Source organism: Dermacentor albipictus, chromosome 4, assembly GCF_038994185.2.
Source record: "Dermacentor albipictus isolate Rhodes 1998 colony chromosome 4, USDA_Dalb.pri_finalv2, whole genome shotgun sequence".
Classification (NCBI taxonomy): Eukaryota; Metazoa; Arthropoda; class Arachnida; order Ixodida; family Ixodidae; genus Dermacentor; species Dermacentor albipictus.
Genome location: NC_091824.1, coordinates 2,064,140 through 2,087,925, shown reverse-complemented (window position 1 = coordinate 2,087,925; position 23,786 = coordinate 2,064,140). Strand labels below are relative to the sequence as shown.

Genomic DNA, 23,786 nt, shown 5'->3' with positions numbered 1-23,786 from the left:
GCCCCCTGTGGGGTGACACGCGTTCCGATGCGCGTGGACGCCTGATAGAAAATTTTCGGTTTTCTTCAGGTGCATGTTTATTGAATAAAAAAGAACCAATGTACTACAATGTTACACATAAAACATACTCGTCCATAGACTTGAGCATAGGTTCGAGCTCTATATTTCCGTACCTGGAGTGGTCTGTTCTCAAGAACCCCTATTGGAGTGACCACTTCCCAATTACATTAAATCTAACAAAACCGGATACATGCTCGCCCCATTTCCCTCGATGGAACCTCGAATCAGCAAACTGGGAAGTGCTTCGAGAACTGACATATTTAGGCGTAGAGGACATTTCTGATTTTAATATAGACGATGCTGTGGCATACCTAACTGGTTTTATTATTGACACTGCCACGAAATGCATTAAACAATTTAACGGACTGGCAAAGAACCGTCGCATCCCATGGTGGAATGACGAATGTCGAAAAGCACGCAAAAATCAAAACAAAGCTTGGGGATTGCTTCGCAATTCTCCAACAGCTGAAAATCTTATTAATTTTAAACAGGTCAAATCACAAGGCAGGAGAACACGTCGGCGTGCAAAGAGAGGGCGCTGGGCGCGTTACATATCTGGGATAAATTCATACAAAGATGAGACAAAGGTGTGGAACAGGGTAAATAAACTAAAAGGCCGGGAGACGAACCCACTGCCCTTAATAAGTACCGAAGGAGATGGCCTGGAAGACCAGGCAGACTCCCTGGGTGAACAATTTGCCTATATCACGCAATCATTACACGCATTCACGCAATCATTCCTCAAGTTCAAAGAACGTTCAGAGCGACAGCCCCTTGATAGGAAATGTGGCCATTATGAAGATTACAACCACCCGTTCAGTTTACCGTGAGCTTAAAACTTCTCTTGCATGTTGCACCAGCTCAGCGCCAGGTGGTGACCGTATGATATATCAAATGATCAAGTCCCTCCACCCTGAAGCACAGAAAACGCTCCCCTCACTTTATAATGTCATGCGGGCGGCTGGATATATTCCATCTTCTTGGAAAGAAGCTATAATAATCCCTGTACTCAAACCTCAATCCCCGTCCTTGCCTAGTAGTTACAGACCTATCGCTTTGACAAGCTGTCTTTGCAAGCTTTTTGAAAAGATGATAAACCGGCGCTTAGTATACCTCCTTGAGAGCAATGGACAATTAGATCCTTACCAGTGTGGCTTTAGGGAAGGCAGGTCGACCGCAGACCACCTGGTCCCTATTGAGGCAAATATGAGGGACGCCTTCATACACAAACAGTTTTTCCTCTCCGTATTTCTTGATTTGGAGAAAGCATATGGCACCACATGGCGCTTTGGTATTATCCGAGACCTTTCCACTATGGTTATCCGCGGCAGTATGCTGAGTATCATCGAAATTTACCTTTCTAACCACACATTTCGTGTAAGGGTCGGCCATGCCTTGTCGAGGTCTTTCACCCAGGCAACTGGTGTTCCACAAGGAGGTGTCCTAAGCTGCACACTCTTTATTGTGAAAATGAATTCTTTCGGCGTGGCTATTCCACGAACGATGTCATACTCTGTATATGTAGATGATGTGCAGCTTGGTTTTAAATCATACAACTTAACTATCTGCGAACGCCATGTCCAGCATGCCTTAAATAATGTGGCGAAATGGGCTGGGGAAAACGGTTTCAGGTTGAGCCCACAGAAAAGTACATGCGTTCTTTTTACGAACAAGCGAGGAACAGTACCATGTCCTGTTATTGAGCTCTCGGGTAGCAGATTACCCGCAAGTGCCGAGCACAAGTTTCTCGGTATCATATTGGACTCGAAACTGACATTCATCCTGCATATTAAATATTTGAAGGCTAAGTGTCTTAAAAGAATGAACTTATTGAAACTTCTATCAAGCACAACATGGGGCAGTGACAGAAAATGTCTTTTGAACTTGTATAGGTGCCTTGTCGGCTCACGTCTTGATTACGGCGCTATTAGCGGCGAGAATTAGGAGTGGCGCCCTCTCGCGAGTGACGTCACGGCCAGGACGCCGCTCGCTCCGGCTCGCTCGGCTCCCGCGCGCGCTCGTTCCCTTCGTATATGCTTGGGTTATGGGTGGCTCGAGCCGTACGTATTGAAGAATACATCGGCTTCTTTCAGCTGCCATGCCTTAACCACAGTTTCTTCTTCAAATGCACGTGAGTGGAGAAACTTTGCGGCTTGGATATCGCAAGCTATGTAACGTGAAAGGGGTCTACTGGTTTTGCAATGCACATATGCGCCGTGTCTCGTGAATTTTGCGTAAAAAGAATGTCTGCAAATTCAACACGAGAAGTTGTGTATGATGCCTCGCTAAACATTTAGCATTCCCTTAGTATTTAGCTATGAGAGACGTTGCATTTTACATGGAAGAAAAATCTTGGTAATTGGCGTCAGCATGTTATCCGATGTTAGAAAGACACTGCCCAGCGAAGCTGTCATAATGATTCTGATTACTCTGGTGTGTTGTGACGTTCAAATATGGCCATTCATTAATGCTTTAAGAAATAGGCGCGCATTTCTTATGAAAAAGTTTGCTGCTACTTTCATACTCCTCTGAAACAGGCCTCCAAAAAACGAATTGCTCATGGCTGCTAACAGGACGGCACGTCATGTAGAGTATTTACATAGGTAATTCACAAACACCGTAGTAGCAATCACCTGAGAGAACAGTTTCGTTGTTAAGATCGAGAGCCAATCAATTGAAAGTGATGAAATGTTTCATAGTGGCCCTCAGTAGCCTTTATCGACAATACGGCACACCCCTGATCACGTAACGGTAGCAATCGACTGTCGGTATGGCAAGGCACGCTATGCTATGTTCGCGAAACCCATCAGTGCACTACAACTTCGAATTGAAACCATAAAACTTTTTTTACAGCGCCAACCGGAATCGCTAAAGTATTCTCGAGCTAATACAGCGCAGCTTAGATTGCCTAGAAAAGGAAAATTCAAGCACCTTCGTCTCACCATGTCTCAATCCAGCGTTCTTTAATTATACAAACGGATGACTATTCGCTTCGTCGGTACATAAAAGAGAACCTTGCCCAACTGCAGGATAAATAAAGTTTGCTCCAATCGAATCGCTACATTCATAAAGAAAACACCACAAACCTTGCACATACTTTCACTTGATTTCTGACCCTCCAGCGGGAAATTTCGATATCTTCAATATGTCCCACACTACTAATGATTGACGCTTCGACTGCCTTCTGGCTGCAGCCATGCGGTCCAACAGGCATACTTCACTAAAACAATTGGGCCGAGCAGCCTGTGCCAGTTCGCCAAACAGATTCGTCATGTATATTCCCCAAGCAACAAGCACCAGTAAATTTCTCAAGTGAGTTGAACGTGTATCACGGAAAAGGAAATATATTTGGTACATTCCTATTTGTATTCTGTAAATAGCTGTAAGCCTTCATTAACCTTACTTCAAATTTCCATCGCTTAAAGTAAACGCGGGAAGAACCACCTAATGTTGACGAGCAGGTAAAGAAGTAAGGGGTGATTGTAGAATCTAAACTCCATTATTAGTTAAGTCCCCGTGTTGCTGCCGAGCGTTTCTGTGAAGAAATGCAAAAAATTCGATATTATACCATGAACCTGTTTTAGCGGATTAAAATCAACGTAACTGTTGTAGAAGTCATATATAGCCAGCGTTTGTGACATATGTGTTGCACCGCAGCAGGTATGGTATCATAACTGGATTCCTGTATGCTATGTTTTGGCGATTGTCCATCCGCGCATGAAAAAGCTGCAATGGGCTGGTCTGCGCTCCTTCGGCTGGCACTGTAGCGTTGCCTTTGAGAGCTGCATTGTTGTCTAAGAGATTAGCTCTTTGAATAAAAGCTCGCAAAGGAAGACGTCATAAAAATATATGTGAGACGACCACCATAAGTACACAAGCAGAGAGAACGAGGGCGAACAAACGAAGACACCGCAGAAAGCGCCCGGAAAACGCCCGAACTGTAGCAGACGACAGGCGCGAGTCCTTGCCCTGACGTCACGCGAGCGGCGCTCGCAGCGCCCCTGTAGTTCGTTCTCGGGGCTAATAGTATAGACCGTTTTTTCGTGGGCGCCGCCATTTTGTGAACTCAGTGGCGCCGCCTATGAGCAGCGCCATACTGGCTTGGGTGAAAGCGTTGTTTTGCACGGCAGGTATACGAGCGGCTGCAGTTACAAGCGTTTTTCTTCGTACTGGTGTGCTGTATTTCGCATGACGTGCTGTGCTCTACATCGGAAGTCATTCTGTGTGACGTGCTGAATTCATTTAACTGGATATGGCCGGAGTTTCTGCTGCTGGTGAAGCAGAAAGTGCGTCGGTGTTGAAGCCTACAATCAGCCTCGGAGGTGAGTTGCTTTTTCGTTTCTTTTGAAGAATTCCACTGTAGATTGCGATGTTGCTAAAGTTTCCCTGTATTTCTCGAACTTCTGCAGGAAATGACCAGTTGAATAAACGTTAAGCAATAGTAACAGCGTGTGCGCCGTTTTACTGTTCGCTTCGACAAGCATTAACTATGTTGTAGACACATTGCGCGACTGCTCGATTAGACGCGGCTCTTGGTCGGTCCCGCTTTTTATTAGGTAGTAATATGATGTCGCACAACATACAGGTCGTTGAAAAGCTATCTTTATGTTCGACCTTCGTATCGCTGGTCCTCTTCGATGCGCCTACCTGTGTTACGGAAATCGCGTCCTGACAAGGAGCCGCCGCATCCTTTTTATGCAGTGTCCATTATATATTACTCATTACTGGGCGAGGAACCGTTCCTGAAGCACAACTCTTATGTAACATCTCTGTCAGTAACTACAGCAATCCCCATGTTGAGCCAAGCCATCGGCCTCGTAGACGGCATCGGCCCAGTGTAGACGTAGCACCGTAGATTTGAGAAAAGCGAGAACAGTATCGTTGGTTTACGCAGGTGTGCTCATGAGTGGCGCTCAGATGTTTGACAGTTTTCCAGACACGCCTTTCCTTCAGACTGCATTGAGTTGGCAGTACGCGAGCACTGTTATGTTTCACCAATCCAGTCATACTTGATTGCCCATTTTATCGACGAGAGTGCTGGTTATTCTGAAAATGTTGCGGCACTTGCATATTTGTAACGTGCGACAACACAAACAGTGGCCTGCTGAGCAATTTATGTTATTAATCGACCGCCGTATGTGCATGCCGTCATTTCTCGCTGCCATATGGTTTCCCTGCACCCTTTTTTTCTGTTTGGTGGATACATGCTTCAGCACTAACCGCAGCATTTGTATTGATAATTTGTGCTTTTGTCATTGCCACAGAACACTGGTTTTGGCACCGAAAATCCCACACTGTCCTTTTTTAACACCCAGACAACGATATCATTGCGACTGTCATTGCTAAAGCTACAAAACTAATCTACATAAAACGAAAGCATTTTGTAGGCGCGCACTAACAGAGTGGTCATGACTAAATCCTTCCTGACCCAGCACTGTGCCATGGTCGCCGAAAAAGTGTTAGTTCTCAACGAGTCATATTTATGTCCTGCTACTAGTGTGTTAAGCCAGCAACTTCTGAAATGTATGCATGACAGTGCACTGTTTGTGGCATAAAAGTGTGCACTAGAATAATGTATTTTAGCACGTGAGGTTATTTACATAGCAGCTGTATTTCATTATTTCAACATATCTGCGCAGAAATGTAAAAAAAAAGTTGTTGTTTCTGTTCTTTTTTTTTCACAGATGGCAAGTGTTACCAGCACCCAAGTGAGATTGTCAGCTAGTGTGATGATTTGAAGAAGTGGCCACAGGTACAGATGCCACACATAATTCACTACCTGCTCACAAACAAGGCATGTGACTTGCGAGAAGTCAACTCATTCAGGAGCATGCAATCTTACACTTATCTACAAAGTGGATGGGTAGGGAACGTGCTCCTTCATGAGATTGATGAGAGACTTGTGCTCCTGAAATGTCAAGTGCAGGCGTCACAATCAATGAAAATGCACCACAATTCATGGGTGTGCTGCCAGCGTACTGGAGAAGTCAAAGCCAGTGGATGTACGTGCATGGCCGGGAGAGGAAAAGTATGCAGTCATGTCGGTGCACTTCTTTGGAAATTGGATTTGGCGGTATCACAAGGCCTGACAGGAGAAGGTTGCACTGATAAATCAGCAACCTGGAACCGTGGAACAAAAAGGAACCTTGAACCAGCCGCTCTGAGAGACATAAATTTTAAAGTAAAAATGAGAACCATTGACAATGACACCTGCAAAAAGAGAATTCCATGTTTGCCACAGCTACTTGGCGATGATACAGACGTCCAGGAGTTCTACAGAAACTGCCCATTCCAAGAGATTGTCAATGCTAAAGGTGAAAAATATGTTTGGCATTTGCATGTGCATGTATTGAGCAGTTCTGTGAGAAGACATCGTACAAGTTTGCTTGTTGTGCCGTTTGTAAAACTTCAGAATAACATGACTGCAGGCATTCGAGGTGTTTTGCTTGTTTTCTAGTGTTTAGCACAAAAAATATTTTGGCAGGGAAAGAAGCAAGGCAAGAGGGACACTAGTGATTACTTTCAATAATGGTTTATTGGAAGCCGGCTGACTAGTTCAAGTTCCGAAAACCATCATACAGGGTGTGTTCAAACTAAGACGTAGCAAGAAATGACAGCAGTTTTTTCCTTCACGAAAAAAAGCAAAGGAGCCTTAACACATTCTAGGCTAAACTTATTGCTGTCTACAGCTTCAACTATTAAACCAGTCATTGCATCGTTATGCCCGTGCACAACAAATGCATGCAACCACACCTGTTGCAAGGCTTACCAGCCACTGTGCCCCTATTTAATGCTGTCAGAGTGCTCCCCAAGCCCATCGATCAGTCAGTGCCCTGTTTGCACAATTTTAGACTATAAGATTTATGGCAACATAACACAAAATGGAAATAGAACGGGGGAGGAGACAAGTTTCATGACTCCCCCCATGTTCATTTTGCGCTGTGTGGCGATAAATCTTCTGGTCTGTAATTGTTCACTATGAACCGACTAGCCCAATAATACGTACTACTGAGTGCTCTGTTTGCTTCGCATACTGTTTACGACGCGAAAGTGGCATCTGGTAAACATGCTTGTTGCAAGTCGGAAAGCACATGACGTGTGCTGTTGCAGTCTTGACTTCTACCAGCTACTAGCTTCCTGATTTTGCATACATGTTCCAAGTAGTTGGGGGACCAAGAAAACCACCTTAACATTTGCATGTCCTGTTGGTGAAAATGTGCAGATATGGCTTAACCGCTTATTAAAGGGATTCAGGTGGTTGAAATAATCAGTTGTCCACTATTGGGCACCTCGTAGCCTGCGTGTTGCTTTGGAATGGTACGCTGCATAACTTGAGTTTTTATTGTATTATGTGGTTCAGTTTGAAACCACCTTGGTAATGATATAAATTATTGTTTTAAAGAGCATTATAACAACACAGAAAACATAAATATCCTGATTTACATAGAACACGGGAGTCTGTTTATTTCTGATGAGTCTCATGGTCAAGAAATGTTTATAGAAATTATTGAAGGTGAAAAGATGTTTGGTGTATGTCTGCAAGATGCTGCCTTAAGGGCGTGATGAGAATATACATTACTATGCTTGTGTAATGGGCTTGACTATCCTCATTCGAGTTCCATATTTACACGTAAATAATACAGCCGTAAATATAACTGGGGGGCACAGTTGTGGTCTAACAGGAAAAGAATATATCTATACAATCATAATGCAGTAAAGCTGCAAGAAAGCTGGAAACGATGCATAAAAGCAGATGTCTGCGGGGCTCTATTCATCCTTAGTACGAACTTCCTTTGCAAAATAAAGTGAAAGGACGAGTGCAGACTTCTTTGTGACTGTCGATGAAAATGGCGTCATCCTCCATGACACCCACCAACATTATTGCACTAAGAGCATTTCAGGAATGCCTATGACACAAACGAACAAGGCCAAGCATTTGGTGGATTGAGCGGTGATGCACTGCGCCACTTTGAAGACTGCAGGCTTGACACACCTGCATAGCAGCATCGATAGTCTTGCTCAAGGTTGTGATTAATACGCTGTTAATTGATGCGGCTGTAACAGCGTTATATATTGGGTGAAAAGGCAAGAAATGCACAGTGGCAACTCCCAGCTCACTGCTCTAGCACAAGGCGAAGTGGCAGCGAGTGCGGAGACCATATAAGGCGAGCAGGTGGTCTTGCGCCGCATTTTTCTAGAACATATGGGCAGTCTTGAACCAGCTGAGTTGAAGTAAATGCACTAGTGGATGCCACACTACCATATTCTTGCCGCTTCAGGTAAATGAGCATCTTATACAAGGGCTCCATCATCTATACAGTTGCCCTGCTAGCACATTTCCATTGTGTATTGACAATATCTTGCGCAAAATCTTGTGCTGCATCTTGCACAGAACCAGTGTGAAAATAATGCAAGCATGCAGAATTCGCAGTAAAGTGTATATTGTGATGCTTACATGGTTTTATTTACTTCTGCTCAAGGCACTCTACTTCATGAGACTGTGACAGCTCCGTTTCGACCACTTCAGGGACAACGAACCACGCCTGCCATCCAGCACAGCCCTCACGACAGTGTTAGCAGCTTGCCACAAGGGTGTATGCTGTGCAACGACTTTTATGTAAAGTACATAGCACTGTCAGGTCCAGGTATGGCTGCATTAGAGACATCAACAAGAAGTCAGGCAAATTATTTGTGGCATGTCTCCAGGCGACTACGAATCACAGCCTCAAACGTTCGGAGGATACCAAAGCGGGCAACAACTCCAGCTGAGAAAGCTTTGCAAAGCATCACGAGCCCGAACTTCTATGGTAATGCAGCCACACAACATGGAATAAACCATGAAGTAGTGGCACGACTGCAATTTCAGAAGGATTCTGGACTTGTTGCTGATCAGCGTGGAATATACGTGTGCAAAGAAAAACCATGGCTGTCTGCAACACCTGATGGAATTATAGCATCACACTGTGCAATTCTCGAAATCAAGTGCCCATTTACCCAGGACTGCAGGGAAGTCATACGGAGTGGGAAGTACGATGTCATAGAAAAGGAAGGGGTACATATTTTAAATAAGAATGGCCCTAGGGGATATTATTCCCAAGTACAGTTCACTATGTTGTGCACTGAGAAGCAGCTCTGTTTTTTATATGTATGGTCACCAAAGTCGGCAATCATCATAGAGGTACCATTTGACGCAAGTTATGTCACACATGAAATGCCACGGCTTCAAAGGTTCTATTTTTGTAGAATACTTCCATGTTTGCAAGGAATGAAAAGTGATGGTAAACTTGACCTGTCAGAATATGAGAAAATTGCAGCAATGTAAGGACAGATGATTTAGCTGCAGTGCTAGAAGCTCTTGAATGTAGAAAATATTTCCCCGATTGCTGTGCTACAACATACTGTGCATGATTGAGGTTTTGTCGAGTTCCCCTGTATCTTGTTTATGGCTGTGCTCTCGTGCCTTGTTTATTAATCTGTTTGTCTTGCCATTCTTTTTTTTATGAATCATATGCTTGTGAAATAGACACACTAAACCATCTCCTAAAGAGATACTGAAAAGGAATATTAAACTTTGAATAAATAGCACTTCTATAAGCATAAACGAATCTCATAAAATAAGCAGATATATGGACACCAAGAAATAACAAGCAATGGAGTACACATCACAATGCCCCTTTGATGATCCTGTACCAGCTTTTCGCTGCACCATGAATTTTAAATGTTTTCTTCGATTCAATTTTTTATTGATAAAGAAGTGTGACGTTGTAGTCTAAAGAAACTAAATACTGAAATCAAGTGTAGCTTTTGCATTGTCAAAATGATCAAAATAGGAAATATTGTCTGAAATGTGCGACGAGGCACTGATGTATCAGTGCTGAGCTGTGGGTATGGAATTAAAGGAAATGGAAGTTTGGTCTTAGCTTTCTTTGCTTATAATGAACATTTATGCGTACAAATGAAAGCCGTTTTGAAGGACTGTTCACCACACTGATTTAGTGGATTTCTTTAGTGTCCCTTTAACATCTAGTGTGCTTGTGCATATATTTTTCATTATTTGACCTGCCGTTCTGTTGCATTCTAATTCATACTGAAGTAGGCATTTGGGGAGCCAGTCGAATGTATCTGTCTAATCTAGATGTTTTGCAGAAAATTTGCACTGCTCATTTTTCTGTCTTGTGTGGGTCTGTTGGGGAGCACTTTGGTGGTGTTAAATGCTGTATTTTTGTTTATTTGTTCTTGCTTTGAATACTTGAACATGTGCATAGTACCAAGCCCTACTATACTAGTCAGTTTTTTATTCAGTGTTTATAATTTCATCATAATTTCCTTGCTATCTGTAAGATGTGAATACGCTTTGTTCTAGTTTGTGAGCTGAAGCAGTCAATATATGTACATACAAAGATGCCTCACGTTCTGTACAACACTGAATACATTTTCATATTATGTATTTCTAACACATTTTTTTGCTGCTGTGATACTCAAGTACATTTACCAGCTTTTTTATGACATTTTCTGTGCAGATGTCTCAATAAATTTGTGTTTGTGCTGGTACAGGAGAGCCACATATTTACCAGAGGCATCAGTGCAGTAGTTTTTACATTAGTTTTTTTTTGTGTGTTCTATGTGGTACAGTGTTGTCTGTGCTTTTATGCTACTCTTGTATGTGTGCCCCATTATGAACTTCTGCAATGTGTTCACTTCTGTGGTTGAACGCTCAGTAAAAACAATTTCCTGGGCTGCACTATTTATTCATACAACTGCTTACAGTTCCTGGCTAGTGCGACCATTGGTCTGTGCAATTAGTGGTGCCTTTAAATTACAGAGGCCTGCACACACAAAGATCATGCTATCAATTGTGTCTTTGCACTTGATGCTCAATGCAGACTTCAATATTCTGTACGTCTTGATTCTGTTTATGGCTCGCTCCACATGTATTCGTACTGATGCAATGCGCCGAGTTGAGGTGACTTCCTGTTCAGAAAGTTGGCCCTTCCCTGAAATGCATGATAATTCAGTATACATGTTAGCGCTGCACTAATTCCCTCATTTCTCAACACAGGAAGGAAAATAATGTGAATACACGAATACAACTAAATTGTAGCACATTAGTGTCCAGACATCCTGGGCTCTACATAAGGCAATTTTCAAGAATGTTTCTCTTGCTACTCGGCATCGGCAGAAACCGAGCTTCACTGATAGACCAATGCATTTGCGCTGTTGCGCACAGGGAAACTGCACAGCATCGACTGAGTAGTCTCTTCTGCCTTATAACTAGAACAAAATGTGTGCAAGCATGGCCCAAGAGAAACGGCATAAGGAGGACAACCCCTACAAGAATGCCTTAAAATAGGTAATATAACTCGAATAATAGGTCTCTGCCACCTGGCTTGCAATAAAAGATGTTGACACAAATTTACCAAGGAGTAATTTCTGGAACAAAGTCAAGCTACATACCTATTTGTGTATTCAATTAGCGAAGCTAGTGCATCAAGCCCAGCATGGAGCTGCACCTCAAATGTAAAGATTTACAATGTTTAAGTGGCAGAACACTCTTGCGGCTTAATTTCAGGGAATGTATAATGCAGCAATTTCTTCCACCATATTGTATGTCTATTATTATCCATTGTCACCGCAAAGAGCGACAAGAAATGCCATTAGAATAGAATTTCTAATTATCTCAGCCCAAGTTTCCAATTTTTTCAGTGTAAAACAACCTTGTCTGCATCTTCCGACTGCACAACCACATTTGATTTTTTTTCCGTGCAGAAAAAAATGGGAGTTTGCTATTACCATTGTTGCATCATTCATGGGTTGTTCAACCTTGCTCACAATTGTTGATGCAAGAATGTTTCCCTTTGCAAATGCATATATCTGAAATTCACATGAGAGAACAGTGAAGGCTGTTGCATCTAAACGAGTAGTTCTTAGCTGTTCCAGGTGTGTACAACTAGTACAAACCAGGATGACTGTGATAGCACAGATAGCACCAAGCCATGCAATGACGACGTAGAATAGTGTGATACACAAGGGATGAGAAAGAAATGACATTAGTGCAGATTAACAACTCTGATTTATTTTCAGAAACTCGAATATGTAAGTTTTTACACAAGTTCGTGCTATGCAAGATACAATAAAAATGAGTTGTTAACCTGAGCTCATGTGTTTCTTTCTCCTTCCTTGTTTATCACACCATTCTACATCAGTATACAGTACCAAATCGACCAGCATTTAGGATCTGTAAGCCTTGCAATGTGGCACTTTGCCACTTGCTCATGCAGCTTGCTCATGCAGCTTACAGAGCATCTCACTTTTGCGCTTGACAATTTCCAATGGTGATATGGAAGTCAGCGATTTATTTCATGTAACACGCCGGCAAACAATAAATGCACATTCTCTCCCCATTATGTATGCACAGAGCCCAATGTAGCATCCGAATAATCACCGAGTGCTGTCATTGGAATTAGGCAACCACAAGTACAATAGCAAACCACGCATGTTTGATAATCATGCACGGTGTAGCACAAAGACAGCATGCGTTTCCTACTTTAATAGAATAGGTTATTGAATGGCGGCAGCTTTTCTCACCTTTGGTGAATGCTGGCATGTTCAATTTGATTCCCTGTGCTTCCAAGTAGGGGTCCAGAGTGAAGCCCCTGTCGGCCATTATCACATCCCCAGGAACAAGGTATTCCTGGACGCCACTCTGTCTGACAATAAATTTGTCCGAAGCACGACCACCAAATGCACGAGAAATGTACATAATAAGGCCATTTGGAGCAATTACCACAAGAAACTTTACAGTATTATGAGCTTTGTATGAACTGTAGGTTTGGGCTCGTGGCTTTTGTTTGGTTGGCCTTTCAAGTGCAACCTCTGTGCAATCGAATATGCACGTAGTGGTTTGAAAACCATTTTCTATGAATGCACTTGGCATAGTGCTCTGAATACGAGATCTCGGGAGCCAGATTACGACATATTTCATGATCTCTTTAAGTGATTTGAGGACATTCTTGAATATATTGCACACAGAGGATGGTGCAATACAAAATCTCGATGCTAGGTCCCTGTAAAGAAGGCCAAGCCTCAAGCGCATCAGTGCTAGAAGCAGCTGGTCTTCTGTGTGAAGTTGTGAAGGCCGCAAAGGTGTCCTCTGAATGCACAGTGCAAGCTTCTTAAATATGTCTGGTGATACCCCTGTGTAGAATCGTAGGTCAGCTGCAGTCATCTTTTCCAAAAGTGGTGTTCTGATATTTACCAACTTTAAAGGTGCAGAATATGTGTGATGGGCAGTTGTCATATCTTCCCACTGTGTAGCTGCGTCCACTTTACACACCTGGAAATAGTTACAGTTCTGATTAACACACAGTCTGAATGCAAGAAAAAAATATACCACTATATAGGGAAGACGGAAGTTTGCTTTATAAAAGACCAACTGACTAAGCAAAATAATTTGAACTCACAATGAATAATAGAGGCAAGTACTTAGCAAGAAATGCACTACCCGTTTCTTTAAATAATCTTCACAGTACGGCCCCTCACCAGGTTTAGGCATTGCAAACTAACAAGTCCAGCATGTAGATTCTGTGGTGGAAATCATGCCTGCAAAGTATTATACAGCTGCATGGCATGAAAACAGCTGAAACTTCAAAAAGACACCTGCACGCCCTTCCTCTTGAGGTTGCCCCGCATACACGCAGCAGTCAAGGAAACACACTGGTGCCTCTACGTAAGATGCATTGCATGCAACGTTGCAGATTATGCCACGTGACTTCACTAAGTTGTTAAATGCAGAACGCGACACCAGGAGTGTGCCCGACAGGAAAAAAGAAGGAAGCAGGGCTAGTGATAAACCTTTCGCAGTCCCTTGGCTCTGGTATCAGAGAAGGCAGTAAAGGAATGTCATTTGCAGACGATAATCGAGGCACAAAAAGAGTCTACGCGGGCAGTGAAACTTGCCTCATGGCACCAATGTAACGGGCTATCTAAAGTTCTTGTCTTACTGCAATAATGAACCAATTTGAAAAATTATTTCGGTAAGATGCTCCCTAGGGAGACAGTGCCCTACAACTTAGTGTGTATAACCAAAATTTGCAGGGGCGCCTTGTGAGGGGCCCTTTAATGTTTGAAGCAACTAGTTGCAAAGCATACGTAAGGCTGCATTCATTGGGAAAATTTATAGAGACAATACTTGAGCTTGAGACTCAAATTTGCTTTCTCCACAACTGAATGTTATCACAGCAGCAGCCTATTTTATGTCCCTGTGATTTCCGTTTAACATTGCCCTGCGCCAATCGATTCCTAGTAGTGCCGGCAAATTTTCTAATTTCATCGCCCCACCTAGAGATCTGCCGTCCTCGACTGCGCTTCCCTTCTCTCGGCATCCATTCTGTAACCATAATGGTCAATCTAACCTACACATTACATGACCTGCGCCGCTCCATTTCTTTCTCTTACTGTGAATTAGAATATCTGCTATCCCCGTTTGTTCTCTGATCCACACCGCTCTTTCTGTCTCTTAACAATATGCCTAACATTCTTTGTTATATCACTCTTTGCACGGTTCTTAACTTGTTCTCAAGCATCTGTGTCAGTCTCCAAGTTTCTGCCCCATATGTTAGCACTGGTAAAATGCACTGATTGCACACCTTTCTTTTCATCGATAATGTTAAGCTTTCACTCAGGATCTGACGTTTGCCGTATGCACTCCAACCTATTTTTAATTTCTTCTGTAAGTTTCCTTCTCGTGATTAGGGTCTTCTGTAATTGATTGACCTAGGTAAACACTCCTTCACAAACTCTAGAGGCTGACTGGCAATCCCGAACCCTTCTTCTCTAGCCAGGCTAATAATATAATTCATAATTACCTCTTCACGTGATGCATCTGGATCTGTTTTTGATAACATGGCACCATCACCAGCCAAAGTTCTAGGCACCTACAAGTAGATAATACTGTTATGACAATGCTGTTCAAGGCAGAATCAACTGCTACCTCTTCACATAGTATATCTGGCTGCTTTTGGAAATAGAAGTGTGTTGTCGACAGCAGTTTCAAGTGTATGCAATTAAGTGATATGCTACACTGCATTGCTGCTGTCTGAAACAACTAATCAAGACAAATATGAACGCGGCTGAAGCCTTCTTGCGAAAGGTGAAAAACAAAACAAATATTTCTATACTACTGTCTTTTTTTTTGCAAAAATACAAGTGGGCTCTTCAACAAAACTACCATGGCCTCACATTTTGACCCAGGACATTTATAACCAATAACTGTTACTACCGTTGCGAAAATAACCTAGGGAACATTGCTACCACTGTGAAAATAACCTTGGTACATAGACTTCAGTGGACCACGTGTCATTTTCCCAGCAAAACTGCTGCAAGTTCGGCTGCGGTGCAACTCCTGCACCAGATTCAGAAAGTAGATGCAGCTCTCTGCAAGGGAGGGGCTAGGCATTGACGTGACGTTTAGAATAGGTTTAAAATGTGGCAAGCACCCATGAAGGTGCACTTTTTTGTCTCAGTGTTTCTTTTTATCCACTTTCTTTGTATGAAACATTTTGTCTCCAAGTTTTATACTCAAGCTGTATCATGTTGACTTGCCTGATTGTCATCTAGTGAAGGTTCCACACTTTCATCCGACACACCATCCAATTGTGGCTGCAGATAAAAAGAGATGCATTAGCAATGAAGAGTCTGCTTTTGACTGCTCATTTTATGTCGAAATGGGGCTTTGCAGCACCAACTTCATCCTACACATCCGCATCCATGCTGTGGTGCAGCATGATGTGAAACCGCAATACAAAACCAGTATCACAAAACAATGGAAAATTACTGACATGCTGGGTAGTAAGAATATCCTTCAATGCACCTGCAGACGCAGCAGAGATGTCAAAAATGGTACATTGTTGAGGTTGAAAGAACCTAGGCAAAAGTAAAAAATATTATTCACAGATATTTTTTATGTTACCTTATTACATTTACAAGGTAGGGAAAAACTGATGTTATGCATTTCTGAACCACAGCCTACTGTGTTCTGAGTTAAAGACACCAATACGATAAATTTGCAGCAGGCATGACCTTAGAAAATCAATGAAAAGGACGCTAAATGGATTGCCCAGGCTAAGCGACTTTCTATCGCTTAAAAAGACTGTAAATATCTGATAATTCAAAAAGCTAATTTTATTCATGTCTGTTGTGGATTAATTACCCGCTGCTGTTCATAGACTTTGTCAAATTGTGTTGAGTGCAATAGGATCAATTTTGAGAATGGGAAAGTTTGTATGAAAAACACGAGTTGGAACGCACACATTTTTTTTTAATGTGATGAAATAACGCTTTGCACTGTGACGGTGTACCTATTCTAAGTCACCTGCTGTGGCACCTGTTGTGGTGGCAAATGGCATGGCAACTTGCATGAGTGATGTAATGGGTACAATTCCACAAAGTTAAGGCTGCACAATAACGTGTAAAAACAGGTGCATTTGGTTTTTGTTTACTAATGCGTGACCACAAAATAAATTTACTTTATCACTGTTTCTTTTGGGCCTTAAGTCAAAGCATGAGTGAAATAAATGCTTTTCTAGAGTAAATGTTTTACAACTGCTAAACAAGCTGTTCCTTGCAGCCTGGGCGTGTGCCAGCTGCATAAATTTACAAAAAATTTGATTTCTGGAGTTTTACATACCAACACAAAAATAGGATTATGGGGCACGCCGTAGTAGGGGACTCCAGATTAATTTTGAACACCTGGGGCTCTTTAATGTGCTTTAATGTTCCAATTAATGTAATGTACACAATGGTAGGTGCTATTACTTGTGCGCATGCTTGCACTGTTGCACATGAGATTACTTACATAATCAATGGGTGCGCATGGCTCTGGCTGTGCCGACTCCACTTCATCTCCAGGAAGCTAGGATAAAAAAATCGGCGAACGCAAACATCAAGATCACACGGTACCAAAACGCGCTGCCAAAAAGAGAATGACGGCTCTAACGCTCTTTTACGTCTAGTCATCGAAGAGTACTAAACAAAAGAGCTCACGCAATAGCAGCATCGGCGACAAAAAAGTTGTTTTACATGAGAGCGCTGCACACGCCTGAAAAGATATCGCGCTCAAAACAAAGCGCAGCACTTCCTGATTAACAGACCGGTAAAATAATTTTGACACATACCCTTCGTCTCTTCGTAGGCACGTAGTTGCCTCTCACTATTCGTCGTCGCCCGACTTTGACCTGCGCAAGATATGAGCGTCACTTGCGACTGTTTCTTCGATAAGGAGCGTTCTCGCTTGACTAGCAGAAGGTTACGTAGTACATACATACCTTCCGCTCATACCCGAGGCTCCTCATCGGTATCGGGTTCGTGTCGGTACGTTCGCCTGAAACGAAATGTACCGAGCATACCCGCGAACTGTCGGACGGTAGGAAGTCCTTCCTGTTGACGCTCGCAATCCACAAACGCCGGTGCTCTGGGTCAGCAGGAAAACGGTGAAACTTGACGAGTTCGCAACCACAAACACGCCGTGGCTGTTGATGCACGTCGCACGTTTGTTCCGCCAACAGCTTCCTCTTTCTATAATTATTCGTACAGCCGAAGATAACGCAGTGGTTCCCCGATGACCTGGTGTTAGCTGACATCGCATGAATATTCCGCAGGATGCGCTAAAACCGTAAAATGTTCACATCCAAGCAGCAGCACATGCATTCCGTGCCGCACCACGCCGTTTCGCCCAAGCCAGAAAGGAGGAAAGGCGCATGTTGCCAGACTTTCCTCCTCGCCCGATGAAACGGTCTATATCAGTCCGCTACACCAAGTGCTTTAAAGATGTTGGATCCTGTCCATCATTTAGGAATCCGCCTCGCGACCGGAGCCTTCAGGACAAGCCCCGTACATAGCCTTTATGCAGAAGAAAATGTATGGTCACTCCATCTGCAGAGATCATATAGCAGTTTTACATATTTTCTTAAAATAAATTCAAACCGCGAACATCCCTCTTATTCATGCATAAACGATATGACCGCTGCCATACTCTTCAATAACCGACCTGCAGCGAGAAGGCCGTTCTCTTCGCGTGCAAGAAACCTTAGTGAGGAAATGGGTGTTCCGGTGCTTGAACATTGTCTTATGGCTCCAGTGAAAATATTACCGCCATGGCAGTGGCAGCTGATAGAGTGTGACACATCCTTTGTAGAAGTCACTAAACATGCGCCAGAGACAGATATGAAAATGCATTTCTTGGAGCTCGAGTACAAGTACTCGTGCACAGAGTTCTACACAGACGCTTCTAGGTCGCATGCAGGGGTGTCCTACGCAGCCATTGGTCCATCCTTCTCGGAATCCGGTATGCTGCACCCTGAAACAGGTATATTTACGGCTGAGGCCCATGCACTGTTGTCAGCTGTGAAACATATCAAAAAATCAAATCTTCAAAAATGAATTATATTTACAGACTCCTTAAGCGTCGTAAAAGCCTTGAAGTCACTCTGTAAACACAAAAACCCTGTACTTACTGAGCTCTATTCCATTCTCTGTAGAACGTATATGTTTAACCAGCATGTCATTATATGCTGGGTACCTGGCCATAGAGGCATCTAGGGGAATGTACTAGCTGACAAAATGGCTACATCAATCACCTCGCAAGCTATTATTCCTCCGGCTGCTGTCCCTGTCACAGATCTGAAGCCTCTCTTACGGAAGAATCTGCGAAGCCACTGGCAACGCTTGTGGGACATGGAAGCTACGAATTAGCTTCACTTGATTAACCCAAAGTTAGGTTTCTGGCCCCCGAAAACGAAAACACGACGAACTGATGCCCTGTTCTGTCGACTCAGGATAGGACACACCTATGACACCCACAATTTTTTTACTGACTGAAAATGAGCCTCCAACGTGTGGTAGATGTGGTGAGAGGCGGACCGTTCTCCACGTCCTCGTGGTGTGTCGGGAAGCCGAAGCTGAGAGAAAGGGACATTTCCCCCTTGTATATCGCCAGCACACCCCTCTCCATCCAGCAATGTTTCTTGGTGAATAACCGTTCTTTGACACCAAACCAGTTCTAAGTTTCTTGAACGATCTCAACTTGCAAGTTTTTAGCCCCAGATATTCATAGCACATCCTCTTTCTAGAGGATGCCGCTGTGATGGTATTCTAGCATAGCCCATGCCTACAGGCCCTTGCATCCCAAGGACTCTGTAAGGCAGTAGTGCTTATTGGAAAAAGTATATCTGTGAGATATGTCACTAAATCATCATTACTTCGCAATGTGTATTTCCTGTCCATTGTACAGCCCATTAACCATCGGCATAATTTTATCTTGTAAAGGTTTTGTGCATTTTAGACCGACTGTTTTTAGGCCCCTTTACAGCCACCGTAACATCTGCACTTCGTTATTGATACCTCCATTGCGAACGCATTACTACCGGCCTGGCGCTCTTTGGCCACATTTGGCCCTTGTGCCACAAAACACCACATTAATCATCATATATTGCCGCTAGGTGTCACGCCCCAGCGCAAAAAAAGAAGTGACTGGAACGCGCGCTCGGCAAGAGGTGGGCGCTGAAGAAGTAGTAGAGGCTGAGGACGCCGGCTTGCGTTTCGTGTACGCCATCTTGTACAACTGTCTGTCTCACCGACGCCGGGTGCATCTTCATTGGCCTTTTCGTGACAAAACTGGTGGAGGTGCTGGGTACGGTTCATCCGATGCCACAAACCCCTCCAGGTAGCAGGAGTACCAGCCCTATACTAGTGGACTCCCCTGTTCACCGGGCCAGCAGGAGAATCCGAGGATTGCCTCCGGAGCTTGACCATCGCTCCGCAACAACATCGACGCCCCCACAGACCAGTATGGAAGGAACATCGACGTCTCTATCGACCATTATGCAAGGTACGGCGACAACGGCAACTCAGTACCTGCTGCAGAATCTCCGAGTGCCGAAAGTCTTCCACGGGGATTACTTCGAGGATGTAGAAGACTGGCTAGCCCAGTTTGAGCGCGTTGCCGAGATAAACGAATGGAGCGACGCGGCGAAGTTGAGAAATGTCTACTTCAGCTTGGAGGACGGTGCAAGCACTTGGTACGAGAACCGAGAAGGGCTCCTCAAATCATGCTTCTAGTTCCGCCGTGCCTTGCTGGAGACATACACCAATGCTGAACGGCGCGACCGAGCCGAACGAGCGCTCCAATCCCGCATTCATCTGCCGAATGAAAGTGTGACGTCGTACGTAGAGGATATGACGCGCCTCTTCCGTCGGATGGACTGTACCATGTCAGAGGAAAAGAAACTGCGCCATCTAATGCGGGGAGTTAAAGAATAGCTATTTGCTGGCCTGGTTCGAAGCCCGCCGAAGACCATGGCAGAATTCTTAACCGAAGCCACCACGATGGAAAAGATGCTGCAGCAGCCCTCAGCTTTCTATGAAAGGCAAATGAACGCTACTTCACCTTCGGACCAGCGCTCCGCTACGTATGACATGCACGCGAATGCTGCTTTATTGACGGACGCGGTTGCCTTTGCGAACCTGGACGTTCTCCGAGACGTTATCCGCTCGGTGGTGCGTGATGAGCTTCAACGGCTCAGCTGCCCACCTCAGCCCACGCTGGGTTCCATATCTGCCCTCGTGAGAAGTGAAGTGCAGCAAGCGATCCAAGGTCCCGTTTCAAGCAGCAATGCGCCACCTGTGACAACACAGTTGCAGCGGCCGTCGTATGCGGAAGTATTGGAGTGAGTCCCTGCCCGTGCTCCGACCGATTTCATCCCCGCCACGTCCTACGCCGCGTCATACGTCCCGCCGCTCCCATCAACGCAATCGATCCAACGTATGGAGGATCGGCGCCCGCTCGAAAGGAAATCTGATGTCTGGCGTACCGTGGACAGACGGCCTCTGTGTTATCACTGTGGAGAAGCCGGTCACGTATACCGCGACTGCCCATACCGCCGCCTCGGACTGCAAGGTGTTGCCGCGGATTCACCAAGGCCCAGATATGGCGAAAAGGCTAAGGCGATTGAAGACTACCTGAACCAGCAGGATATGCCACTGTTCCCGCGGCGGCATTAGCGATCGCCGTCCCCCAGGCGATCTTCCCCAGCTCCTAGAAGCATGGCTGCGCAGGGACGATCGCCAAGCCCTCGCAGGGGAAACTAAGAACAGCGACCTTCGGAGGCGAGGCCGCTGATAATCGCCCTTCCGAAGACCTCCCATCGACGCGAGCACGGTCTATTCAGAACGATTCAACGACGACAGCAGCCAGACTAAGCGACAGCGACATACCTGTTGTGCTCGATGGCCGCCACGTTAGTGCGTTATTGGACACGGGTGCCCACTACTCAGTCTTGTGCGGAAACCTAGCGACGGAACTTAGAAAAGTTATCACGCCTTGGCCTGGAACGCAAGTTCGTACTGCTGGCGGGCATATCGTAACACCGTTGGGCATGTGCACGCTCAGAGTACAAACTCGTGGGTGTATGTTTCCAGCCAGCTGCCTTATACTCCGCGATTGTTCTCGGGACCTGATCTTGGGCGTCGACTTTATGCGAGTATATGGTGCCATCATAGACCTCCAGGAGCGCACAGTGACATTTTCGACAGAGAGAGCAGCGAACATCCGCGACAACTGCCGACGTAACGCGCTTCGGGTTTACGTCGACAGTGTAACTTTACCACCGCGCGCAAGTGTCCTGGTAGCGGACGTATGCGACAATCTGCGCGACGGCGAAGCTGTTGCAGAGGGCAATTCCTCCCTTATGCTAAGTCATGGTGTATGTGCAGCACGCAGTCTCATTATGCTTCCAGGTGGACATTCTGCGCTCCTCGTGACGAACTTCAGCCAGGAACATCGGCACCTGTTTCGTCGTACTACTATCGCTTTTGCTGAGCCCATAGGAGACGTTGCTGAATGCTTTGCGTCTATCACAAAGGACAACCCAGCTCAGACACTCAGCAATATAGTGCATCGATTCAGACCTTTCGGAGGAAAAGCAGAATGCGCTGCGCGAGTTCCTACTTCGGTTCAAGGAGTGCTTCGCATCTTCTTCTAAGGTACGCCATACGTCCATCTCGAGACACCAAATAATCACGTATGATGATTCTCGTCCCATACGACAACTGCCTTATCGCGTATCGGCGAAAGAGCGCAACGTGATTAATGCACAAGTGAAAGAAATGCTTGGCGATGACGTCATACAACCATCCCAAACCCCTTGGTCGTCGCCGGTGGTCCTTGTCAAAAAGAAAGACGGAACGCTTCGGTTCTGTGTTGACCATAGAAAGTTGAATAACGTTGAAGACGTTTATGCACTTCCGCGGATCGATGATTCATTAGATCGACGGTGGTGAACCAGGTATTTTTCATCCATAGATTTGAAGAGCGGATATTGGCAAATCGAAGTAGACGAACGAGGTCGCGAAAAAACTGCCTTTGTTACCCCGGCTGGACTGTATGAATTTAAAGTACTTCTATTAGGCCTGTGTTCTGCACCGGCCACATTCCAGAGAATGATGGACACTGTTCTGACGGGTTTGATGTGGAACAGTTGTTTAGTATACTTAGATGACGTCGTCGTGTTTGCGGCGACCTTCGCAGAACATCTGAAGCGTTTAGAGGCGCTACTTGAGGCGCTCCGCTCCGCTAATATCACACTAAAGCCAAATTAGTGTCACTTCGGTTACGAAGAGTTGAAGGTTCTCGGACATGTGAAAGCCGACGGCGTCCAGCCTCACTCAGACAAAACATCTGCTGTTGCTCCTTTTCCGACTCCTCGTGACAAGAAAGCAGTACGCCGCTTTCTCGGTCTGTGTGCGTACTATCGTCGCTTCATCGCTAGCTTCTCGCAGATCGCCGAACCACTCATAGGCCTCACGCGAGAAGATAAACCCTTCGTTTGGGCGGATGAGCCGAACGCAGCTTTCACCGAGTTACGACAGCGCCTGAAGGAATCACCCGTCCGCTCACTTTGACGAGAACGCTGACAACGAGGTACATACCTACGCAAGCAATATCGGTCTTGGCGCTGTACTCGTTCAACACCAGGAAGGCGTCGAGCGAGTGATCGCTTACGCCAGTCGCACTCTTTCACGCGCCGAAATCAACTACTGAGAGGCGACGTACTGCGCTATCGCCGTGGGAAGAGCAGCGGTTTCGCCGTATCGTGTTAGGTGGTCGACAGCAATAATAGCCCATCGGTTTCCCGTCGTGGTCAAAGGTAAAGGTCCATAAACGTCAATTCCAACGCGGTCGAATGGGCGGTCTGGGCACGAAAGGGGCTGTAATGAACCTGCGGCAGGATGCGGTGGTTTTTTTCATCGCTGACACTCGTAGCAGCCACGAATGAACTTGCGGACAAAGCGAAACATTCCGCGCCAGTAGTATCTTTTGCGTAAGCGTTCATAGGTCTTGAAGACACCGCCGCGAGCACACTGTGGGTCGGAGTGAAAGGACGCGCAGGTTGTACAGCGCAGAGTTTTGGGGATAACTAGGAGCCACTACCTACCATCTGGCGAGTAGTTGCGCCGCACCCGCCGTGGTTGCTCAGTGGCTATGGTGCTGGGCTGCTGAGCACGAGGTCGCGGGATCGAATCCCGGCCACGGCGGCCGCATTTCGATGGGGGCGAAATGCGAAAACACCCGTGTCCTTAGATTTAGGTGCACGTTAAAGAACCCCAGGTGGTCAAAGTTTCCGGAGTCCTCCACTACGGCGTGCCTCATAATCAGAAAGTGGTTTTGGCACGTC

General features: G+C 45.1%; 2 protein-coding genes across 5 annotated transcripts in view; one reads left to right on the top strand and one right to left on the bottom strand.

Annotated features, from left to right (window-relative positions):
- Positions 1-23,786, top strand: part of spab (space blanket) — a 280,941-nt gene that overhangs the window by 194,850 nt on the left and 62,305 nt on the right. The gene's annotated exons all lie outside the window — the stretch shown is intronic.
- LOC135911691 (uncharacterized) lies at positions 10,722-17,291 on the bottom strand. 4 transcript variants are annotated; one of them, XM_065444043.2, is made up of 8 exons: positions 17,232-17,291; positions 16,913-16,969; positions 15,897-15,981; positions 15,661-15,717; positions 14,925-14,993; positions 12,646-13,393; positions 11,851-11,931; positions 10,722-11,054 (listed from the first exon to the last, which is right to left on the bottom strand). In XM_065444043.2, exons 2-7 carry the CDS (start codon positions 16,957-16,959, stop codon positions 11,876-11,878), a joined length of 1,062 nt encoding a protein of 353 aa, XP_065300115.1. In that variant the 5' UTR covers positions 16,960-16,969; positions 17,232-17,291; the 3' UTR covers positions 10,722-11,054; positions 11,851-11,875. The 4 variants fall into 4 exon arrangements, with proteins under 4 accessions (XP_065300115.1, XP_065300114.1, XP_065300116.1 ...); XM_065444042.2 differs by lacking the exon at positions 17,232-17,291 and adding an exon at positions 17,101-17,172; XM_065444044.2 differs by lacking the exon at positions 15,897-15,981 and having other exon boundaries at positions 17,232-17,283.